This window comes from Rhea americana, unplaced genomic scaffold (assembly GCF_003343005.1).
Source record: "Rhea americana isolate MKP2758 unplaced genomic scaffold, rheAme1 scaffold_10, whole genome shotgun sequence".
In the NCBI taxonomy this organism is placed as follows: Eukaryota; Metazoa; Chordata; class Aves; order Rheiformes; family Rheidae; genus Rhea; species Rhea americana.
In genome coordinates, this window is record NW_028185039.1 from 927,084 (window position 1) to 937,361 (window position 10,278).

General features: G+C 43.2%; 1 protein-coding gene across 2 annotated transcripts; it reads right to left on the minus strand.

The window, feature by feature from the left end:
* Nucleotides 1-828: 828 nt before the first annotated feature.
* BRAT1 (BRCA1 associated ATM activator 1) lies at nt 829-10,058 on the minus strand. 2 transcript variants are annotated; one of them, XM_085300867.1, is made up of 13 exons: nt 9,866-10,058; nt 9,452-9,606; nt 8,580-8,724; nt 7,275-7,647; nt 7,056-7,175; nt 5,799-5,890; nt 5,418-5,536; nt 4,750-4,936; nt 4,279-4,352; nt 3,636-3,735; nt 3,255-3,353; nt 2,049-2,227; nt 829-1,808 (listed from the first exon to the last, which is right to left on the minus strand). In XM_085300867.1, exons 1-13 carry the CDS (start codon nt 10,041-10,043, stop codon nt 1,077-1,079), a joined length of 2,553 nt encoding a protein of 850 aa, XP_085156993.1. In that variant the 5' UTR covers nt 10,044-10,058; the 3' UTR covers nt 829-1,076. The 2 variants fall into 2 exon arrangements, with proteins under 2 accessions (XP_085156993.1, XP_085156984.1); XM_085300858.1 differs by having other exon boundaries at nt 8,580-8,727.
* Nucleotides 10,059-10,278: the final 220 nt, after the last annotated feature.

A 10,278-nucleotide genomic window follows, 5' to 3' on the forward strand; every position in this document is an offset into this window, starting at 1 on the left:
CCAGCATACTGCTGCAAGGATGTAAAGCCGAAGATTTTATGAGTGTCTCAACTGCATTCAATGCTAGAGCCTCCATTAGACTAAAAGGAGTGTTGTGTTCCTGCCTCCTATATTGGGCTAAGGGAAAATACAGGATGCTAAGTAACACCTCAGTACTGAAAAGAAATACAGTATGATTTGACCTACTGCTAAAGGTACTGTTTTCTTCACATTACAGAGAGCTTCTTAAACAGCAAAAGAGAAGTCACCGGATTAAGTCATGAACTACAGTCTTGGAGTTTCTTAAAAGCCGACAAATCTTTCCTCCAGAAAGCAGTGTTGTCATTCTCATTATAGCTGCTGTTTTCTAATTGTTTACCAAAGCTAAGCAGAGATTAATTTTATCATGGAACAGCTGCAGGTGTCAAAGTCTCTTTTATCAGTTAGGCGCTATCCTAGTCCTTTAGGAATCAAAGACAGGAGCACTTACCAAAGGTCAACAAACAGGGACTTGCTCCTAACTTCAATTTAAAAAGCACAATATAAGAACTTTGTCAGCTTTTTAGTTTCATCACTGAGATCAGAGTACTGTGCTAGTAGTATAAATTTTCTTCCACAGGTAAATAAAACCAGTTCACTTGTAATTCCTCAAATGACACCTTCTGTTCTAAATGCAACAGAGAACTTGAGAACTCTGGTTTTAGAATGAGATGGATGGAGTAAAAATGTCTTTTAAAGACAGTCTTGAAAAGGTTTAGCTACTCTGCCTTTAAAAAAGAGTGTGCAATAATTTGTTTTCAGTCACATTTRTGCTTTCCTAAAGGATGTACAAATTAAAAGCAAAACAAATGTATTTCTTAATATATTTACTTTGAAAAACAGCTCAGACAGTTAACTATAAAGTACATTTATCAGCAAGTTTTCATCAGTATTAAATCATAGATTGTCTGACCCATTTAACAAATAACAAAACAATCCTTTTCTCTATTCAGAGTAGCCCTTCTTCTGAAACTCTCTCAAGAAAGACTTCATGACTAGCAAAAATTCTCCTTCAGAAAGAAATGGTTTGAAGCACTGTTCCCTCCAAGCTGATGTCTTCAGTAGCAGTCAGCTTTATTCTCCTCTACAGTCCCCACAGCAGTAATGATGTCCTGTAAGAGTGACTGAGGGCTTTTCTCCACATGGTCACTACTTTTGTTTAGATCATCATGCAGCTCTTCTAGGTCTATCGTTCCCAAAGCCAGTAGCATGCTCTCTGGATCTTGGAAGTCAACCTCATGACCACTGCCTGGGGGGAAGATCTGGGCCAGACAACCCTGCCTTAGTGTCCTTTGTAACCAAGCAATGCCATGTCCTGCAGACAAACCTTCAGTCTCTTGACAATCCTTTAGGGCATTACTTGGATAAAAACTGGATCTTAAGGCAAGCAGTATATCACAAGCTTTCTGACCCACTGGCCTGTCAAAGTCACACAAAGAACAAAATAAAAAGCCAAACAGTTTTGTTCGGCAAAATATCTGCAGCGACTCACTCTGACGAACAGAGCTAGTGAACGCAGAGGAGAAAGGAGCATATGGGCATTTAGGACGGCCAAGTCGGCAAAGCGTCTGGACACAGAAAACTTCAACCAGTTCCAAACCACCAAGTCTGACTTCCCAGTCTAAGTCACTTTCAGCAATTTGGATCACTCTAGAGACAAACTGCTCTGTATCCTGCAGCAGACTTGTGTAGCCTTTTCTTAGCCACTTGGTGAAGATGCTGATCACAGCCCTCCTAGGAAAGCCCTCTGGATCTGTAGACAAGATTTCTTGAAGCTTTGTTAGAGTGTTCTAAATACAAAAAGACAAAAGAGAATACACARAGAGAGAAAAAAATATGTAAAAAAACAAGAATAGCACAGGTAAAATACCTAGTCCCTTGTCACTGCTGTAGCACCTTATTTAAATGGTTGTGAAACCTGACTGCGTGAGACTGCAGATGACTTCAAGAAAGTTATGAATAATATAACAGCAAACTGATGTGTAGTTCTGGTTGATTCTGCTACTGTGGGCTACACAAAGTTATCATACCTCTTTATTGTATTGATTCCCTATGACAGGTGACTCTGGAACAGAGTAAGTAATGAAGGTCAAGTGTCCTGCAGCAGTCACAGCACTTGCTCGTACATAACTCTCTGGGTCCTCAAGAAGATCTTCTGTAAGCTTCGGCACCTCCGAAGAGAGGAGAGTCTGCCTGAACTCATCCTGGTCTGTAAACAAGACAGCAATCCAAAGAAGTGAGGCTTTATTCTCTCAGAGCTTGAAGCTGTTTCCAATGCAAACAGTCCTCTGCGTCATGCAAGGACGCCCACTGACTGCAGGGACAGCTGCCAGTGAGTTGAGTTGCTGCAGACACCAGGCAGCTGCTCACAGGAGTACAGATGCTCTGTGTCAGGCTCCTCATTTTGTAGCAGTTTGGTGACCTCCAGTCAAGCCCTGCTAAATGGTGAAGTTTGAAAAATCCATTTACAGTTATTCTAAGGGTAAGAAAACCTTTCCTTCAGGCAAGCAGGGACACTATTTCAGCCCATCAAACKAATAGTCTTGCTTAAAGGAGGGGAAAAAAGAAAAAGTTTTCTCTTCTTGTTCTCAAGAGGCTGGCAAAGCAAACTAGATGCAACTGAAGCAGGACCAGTGAGGGGTTCTGCTGCCGGGCTGAACTGTTAACACAGCTGAGTGTCCTGGATACTTCTTTTCTGACCTGGAGACAGCAGTAGTGGACAACATCCTTCTCTCTTCCAACACTGCAGAACTACTGTGGAAGAACTGATACAGCCTTAGTGCTACTTGCTGCAATGCTTAAGCACTGAGCAAAAATGGCAAATCACTAGTTAATCCAGARCAYGCAGAGATGATCTGCAGCACAGCACCTCAAACTCCAGCCCCTAGCCTACACAKTGGAAGCAGATTCCAGTACAGAGCAAACAGAAATGGGAAAAGATTATCTGCCATTAAGAATTGTCACCTGTTTAGACATAYGTTGAAGAACAGTCTCAACCTATCTCAGTTCAATTCACTAAATCTGTCACTGAAGAGGACATAGAAATCTGAGTTTAATAGGAAAGTAGTATAAGCTTATTAATCTTTTGGAAGATTTTGATTATGATCTGAGAATAAAAACTTTGTTTTTCTTTTCTCTCCAATTATACGTTGGAGGATGCTTCACAAATCTCAATAACTTTTATAGCATTAAAAGAAATATTCCTCCARTTTGAACCATCATATTTCTACACATACCTCTTAGGCCTTTAATCAGGATGGTGAGGAACTCCAGGGAAGAATCTCTTACTTCCCAGCATGGACTGCACAAACGCTTCTGCAGCACCWGAAATACATCTGTAAAAGCCAAGTGACGAGCTTGGATGGACATGAAAARTAATAAGCCTTACCAAAGCAATCACTGTACAGCCTCTACATCATTTTATCAGATGCAATCCCTTTTTTTGCTGCTATGTGCTTCCCCTAGAGATCTCCAATGCACTACAGGGATTACTAAACCTACATTCAATGTAATTGCAAACAGCTGAGTTTTAGGTGTTCTGAGGGGGAAAGGTAAGTGACAGCAGATTTCAAATATGCTGCTAGCTGCTCTTTGTCCCAACTTTTTAGTTTTGCTACCTTGCAAAATCTTCTTGGTTTGCCACTGGCTGTTGAAGCAGGACATTTCGGGTAAGCACACCAGCCATTTGGATGTAGCTTGGAATGATTTTTTCAGAACCTGAAACATAAGGCAGATTTACTTTAACACAGGAGGAAGCAAATTCTTTTTGCCTTTATACTAGATAGAATTTGTTTTATCCTCCAATTACAGAGAAATTCCCAGGAATAACAAATATCCATCCTTATTAAGAAGTAAGCCACATGCATCTGCATCTATATAGTATTTCAAGCAAGCTCCTAGAACATGCCTGTTCTCAAGTTAGTAATAAAAACTGCTAGTTTCTCCAGGTTTTGATTTGCAGTTGTCTTCTGAGCCATTCTGACAAAATAACGAAAAACCCTACCACCTACAACTGGATACTTAAAGGCTATGTCAAGCTTAGTATGTTGGCATTACTCCCAGATGTGATGGCTCCTGTCTTTTAAAAGCATCCAATTACTCATTAACATTTTAGCTATTACTTGCAAACCACCTAGAATCAAAACAAACCTCCTACATACTACAATGCAAACTATTTTAAGAAGCAACAATAGTCAGACTATTTATCAGAACTTCATTCCACTGGAGCAAGCTTGACTCCGTCCTTGCTCCTACACTTACCATAGGATTAGTGTTTGGACTCTCCAAGTATGACAAAAGAACATCAAATAAACTTTCTACAGGTGCGTCACAGCCTGAAACATAGAAAAATGAGAGCTAAATGTCTAATAGTGAGAGAATGGAAAAATTCAACTGTTGAAATACTGAAAGATACAGGATTAAAAAACTGCATTTTGGAGGAAAAAAAGCAAATACAGTCCTGAAAGCAAAGGCAAAACATCCAACTTCTCAAAACCAGTAATTAAAACTTTTTTTTTTTTTTTCAGTTGCAGCACTACCCGCTCTAGCTTATCAACAGAAATTAAGGCTAACCAGCACAGCAGAAGGAATGGAAAAATGAACAAATTTCAGAAATGTAAAAGGTAGTTCTTGCTCAGAAACTTCAGTGAAGAGGTGGAACAAAAAAAATCTGCAATTACACACTGGTCAAGTATTTCCAAAATTTTTTAAAATTAAAGCACATTAACTCACCCTTTTGCTCTGAGAGCACAGCCAGGACATCAAGAGCTGACCTCTGTACTCTCAAGCAACCAATCAAGATCTGGCTTATCTTGCTTCCCAGAGGAGAAGCTGGAATTAGGAGGCCATTACAGAATTGTAATATTGTCATGGAAGAGTGTAGCAACGATGTATAAGGTAAATCCACTGGCAAATGAACCTAATAAGGAAAAAAAGCAAGTGTCCAACAAATGTCTCAAATATGCATATAAACCAGGAGTTCTTGGGCAGGACTTGGGCAAAAACTTCACTTTCTAGTACTCGTTCTTACTGGACCACAAGGGTGACAGCTATGAACTTTCCCAGAGAACTATTGCACAAATGGAAGGTGGTTCCTATCAATCCTTGGGAAAGCAGTTCTATTCATTTTTCACGGGATCAATATTTGCAGGAGAGGTAAGGTATGAGTAACAAGGCTTGTGGATTTGAAACTAAATGCATTCATTCTTTAAAAGCCTCAGTATTCTTCTTTTCTCTTATTTRTAGTCTAATGTGCTAGATTTCTTTAACATACAGAAGCCTCCACCTTCAACCCTTCTCCATGTTCTGTAAACTCCTACTGCACAAGTCTGCAACCAATCTTAATGCTGTCTTTCAAAAACTAGTCTCATCCCTGGGCTTTTATTTTCTCTGAAYGTTACCAGAGACAGTAGCTCCTCTAGATGATGGAGAGTCTGACACAGGAGACTAGCACAGGATGACTTGGAGGACAGAAGACTTTCAACAGTGGCAGGATCAGTGACAGACTCATCCAGCAAACCTGGAAGAATGAAGGAGAGAAGAGCTCAGGCTGCTATTTAGTGAGTACAAAGGACAGTGATTTTAAAGTAAGCTCACCAAGAATTTCAAGTGATGTGATTTGAATGCTATYCCTTCAAATGCAATTCTCATCAGTCAGCAGGATGCCCAACTTCACCAAAAACACTGGTATTGTCATTTACTTCTTCCACTCTTCCTCCCCCACCAGATACTTAAAATCCCAGCAAGCAGAATAGTCTTTAACTTTTCTGTCACCACTGTACCTGCATATTTCTGAGGCTGGGAGGCTGCTCTTAAAATACAGTCCATCGGCTGAAGCAGAACAGTCAATGCCTGAATCCTCACATCTTGTGGGCTTCAAAGGAGGAAACAGCAGTCAACAACAAAACAAAAATGCTTCAACTCTTTCTCAAACCTTGTGCTCCCAGATGTTGATCAGAGAACAGTATTTTTCACCTAGGCTTCTAATCAAGCCAGCAACTGGCAGAAGAGCAATTAAAGTAATACCAGGATTCAAGCCTTCTTCTAAGCATCCTTGGCTACAATAACAGCAGAAGAGAAATGGCTACGGAATTTATAAGCAGCCTCAGCAAGCAATGCAGATAGCAGAAAAAATGGGATCTAGTGTGCAAAGGTGGTTTAAAGGGATGCATTTCTTCTCAACAAAACAGCTAAAGACATAGCTGTTATTTTACATGTAAGTCATTATCTGCATGTGCTTATTAATTTTAACATCTGATGATTTCTTCATGCTTTTTCTAACCATGTAAAAGAGAGTTATGGAGAACATGCAGGCAGATTTGTCAAAGGTGTACAGTGATAAGACAAGGAACAATAGACATAAGTTGCAATAGCATAGATTCCAACTGGATATAAAGAAAGTATTTTTCATACTGAGAGTGATTAGGTTGCCCAGAGAATTTATGGAATTGCAATTCTTGGGGATATTTGAACCTTGACTAGAGAGGGACTCGAGCAACCTGACCTACCTTTGAAGTTAGCCCTGCACTGAGCAGGAGGTTGGATTGGATCACTTGCACTGGTCCCTTCTAACTCAAATTATTCTATGACTGTAGGCAGATGTCTCCACATGGCAAATTTCTTTTGGATAGCACTTTAAGTTCCTACACTAGTCCCTGTTTTTGTGAAATAAAACYTAACAGAGAAAATAATGAATTTGACATGCAGTCTAATTGTGTCTACCTTAATCAAATTTGTCAGTATGCAGTTAAAGAAGTCTGCTATTTCCGCCTGAGAGACTGGCTGGCTCTAGATAAGATGCAAGTGTGCACCTAGAAGCATGACATTGGCTTCTTTCATTTCCCTGTCTTTGAAACTGTATTATTCTAATTATCAGTGTCTGAAACTTGTTAACTATGGACATGGTCTTGCCAACAAGTCTTATGCGTTAAGGAACATAGTGAAAAACATAGAGAAAACGACAGCTCTCAGAAAGACACCAGACATATCAGTGCAGAAACACCTGCAAGCTGCAAAAAATTCATAGCAGCAACTCCTACCATTCGTAGAGCCTCAGAATTCCCACTGCCAGAGGACCTGCTTGTAGAGGGGTTAAACGTTCCAGAGCAGATGTTACTAAAGCCCAAAAGCTGCCTTCAGTGTCACAAAACACAGGAGACCTAAGAAGAAATAAAGTGTCAATAACGTATCCTATAAATATACACACTGGAAAACAGGTATTTCTCATCACCGGATCCAAGTTCCCAAAAGATCTTCACCTTGCCATGTTAAGCAAAAGATCCGCGAGCATGYGCTGTGCTTGAACCGACTCTTCCGTCAAAAAGGATTCTACTTGCTTTGCTACACCTAACCAAAGAACTTCAGTCCATGGAGCATGACAACTGCCAAACAAACTAGTTAACAGCTTTACTGACTGCTCGATTTGAGAGACAGAGCTGGATTGAAGGGAATCTTCTATATGCTTTATAATCATTTGGGCACACACTGGCCAGTCACAGTCCTTCACACTGAGAGGTTTAGTCATTTCAGACTCTAGAGAGAAGGTGAGCATGTGCACCAGAAGCCGACTGGCAGCTGAAGCAACAAACAGGCTGGGATCTCCTTGCAGAGTGAAGATCACATCTATGCCTCCTGTGTCAAAACAAAACAAGTCATTGAAGGGGGCGTGGARGGAGATGGTAAAACCCTTTCTATTGTGAGGCAGAGCCCGGCTGCAGTCCCACCATGTATCACTCTAATTAGAGCACCATACAGTTTTAAATGCATATTTATCTTTATATATATATTTCTTTTGCAGTCTCTACTGCAACTCAGGGTCAGCCCATCCTTAACAAAAAGCAAAAGAAAGAAGAATTATTTTTAGAGCTCAGGTAGTATTAGTAACTCAGGAACAAAAGAGGCCTTTGATGTAATGTTAGTAATATTAGGAGAGTTGACAGTACACTCACTGTGTATTTATGGGAGGAACTTGTACTATCTGCAGATGTGACTGGTAGGAAAAAAAGGAAACTACAGCAACAGTATTTCTTTTCTATCACATAACCTATGGAGCACATATGCTCCTGGCTAATACCAATTCAGTCTAAAAGATTAGATTCCATACACAGAATCTGGTGWTAGCAGCAGGAAAACTTACCTACCTGCATAAGGACAAGGCGACTGCAAATAYGAGTATTACAGAAAACTGAACCCTAGTTTGTTTTTCTGAAGTAAAATCATACCAAAATGTGTGTTTTGGTAAGAATTACAAATAAGAATACAATAGGTCTCTAACAAGCTCTTTTTATCCCACATTTCATAAGGTATGCCTTTTCCTCCCCTGAAAAAAACACCATTTTTGGTGCTGAAGAAAGTGAAATATACAACTAGTTTGATAAAGAAACTCTCTTTCAATAACTTCAGGTTTTTTTCCACAGTTGATTYCCTTTTTTTCGTAAGTAAAGCAAAATAACCACATTGGCACGCGATCTTCGTGCTGTCCATCTCRTTTAACATCTTAGCAACAGACTGGAATGGAAGGGACACAAAGGATTTCAGGAGTTACTAGTTCTGAAAGTACTCACCACCACTGCAGAGGAAGTGGAGGGCAGGCTGGTGCTGCATCATGCTGCGCACACCTTCCACCCAGCCACTTCGAACAGATGCATCTTTCCACATCACACTGTTCAGAGGCCCATCCTTGCCAAAGAGCCTGACTAACAGCTTCTCCTGCTGAGGCCAGAGGAGAACACACAGAGGAAACAGTAAGCAAAGGGTCTTGAGAAGAGCAGAGGGACTGCTTAGTCATCTCAAGTCAATAATATCAATAACGCAGCAAAGTCTTCTCCTGCTAAAAGTATAAGTAGGGAGGAAAATATTCAGAATCTCAAACTCAGYCGAAAGTTTGTTTTTTAAGATGCTGGGGAAAATTTAAGTATGTATCAGTTCCATTAGATTGCTTTGTTACATTCATCTCTTCCCTGAAGGCAGCCCRTTAGGTTTTGAGTTTTGTACTGTGTATCTATGCCACTGTATAAGGCAGAGCTTAAAATGTTCCCTCATTTTTATGGAGAATCAATGAGAGATTTCCTGTCAATTTACTACCGAGGGAAAACACCAACTGTTATTGCAGTTTAGATCTAAGAGATCTGTCCATGGATGTAATATTGTGCAGTTATGGCTAGAAGATGCTGTTATCCCAAATACTGTTATTGAACTGAAAATGAGATGCACCCCACACTACTGCTGTYGTTGCACAACAGAAAAAACAAGACAGCAGCTTTACATGAGAACTGAAAACGAATAGCATGATCCGGTCTGCAGTAACATGCTACTGTTTCCTGATCTGTTTGATGCGTGCTAGAAATTCCACAAGCAGTGTATGYGTATTTTCCGCTGTTTTCAAGAAAGAAAGAGAAGGAGCAAAGAGCCATGCGGCAGCAGGTACCCGACTCACCTGCAGGTGCTGAAAGCAGTCCTCCGACGCCGCGAGTAGCCCCGTTAACCGCAGAGTAAACGAGAGGATGCTCGGACTCGGCTCCGGCAGCACCAGCACAGCGGCGATGAGCTCCGTCAGGCAGGGGTTGTCCTGCACCAGCTTCAAGGTAGGCTCTAGCGACGGGGAGAGACAACGGGGAGTCCCTGTCCCGTCTCACAGCCCCGGAGGGCTCGTTTCGGCTCCCGGGGGCTTTAACCGATTTCACCACGGGACACGAACTCCGGCTGGCCTGAAGCCTCGCACCGGCCCCAGGCACGGAAAAGCTCCCCCGGCCCCTCCCCGGCGTCACCCAGGGACCGGCCCTCGGCGGGGGCGCCCTCCCCGCCCCACGGCCGCGGGGCCCGCGGCAGCCGGGCGGGCTGGGGCGCTCACCGGCCTCGCTGAGATCCCCGAACCAGTCGAGCAGCTTCTCCAGGCAGGTGTCGTCGGAGCCAGGCCGCCGGGGGTCGGCCAGGGCGGCGCAGACGCGCGGCAGCAGCAGGCCGCACTCGCGGGTCATGGCTAAGCGCCGGCGGGCCCGGGCGACGAACCAGGCCTCCAGCGCCGCCATGGCCGCGCCGCCGCGGCCCCGCGCCGCCGTCGCCAGGGGCGACCCGGCCGCGGCCGTAAAGCGCGCGTCGCGAAGCTCGCGCGGCCGCGAAGCGCGCGCGCGGGGCCGCTCGGTGGCGCTGCCGTTCCGCGGGTGGGGAGAGCCGGCGCCGAGCGGCCGCTCCGCGCATGCGCGCGCCTCCCGGCCGGGTGCGGAGCGGCGCGTTGCCATGGCCGCCGCGCGCCGGAAGTGGCGG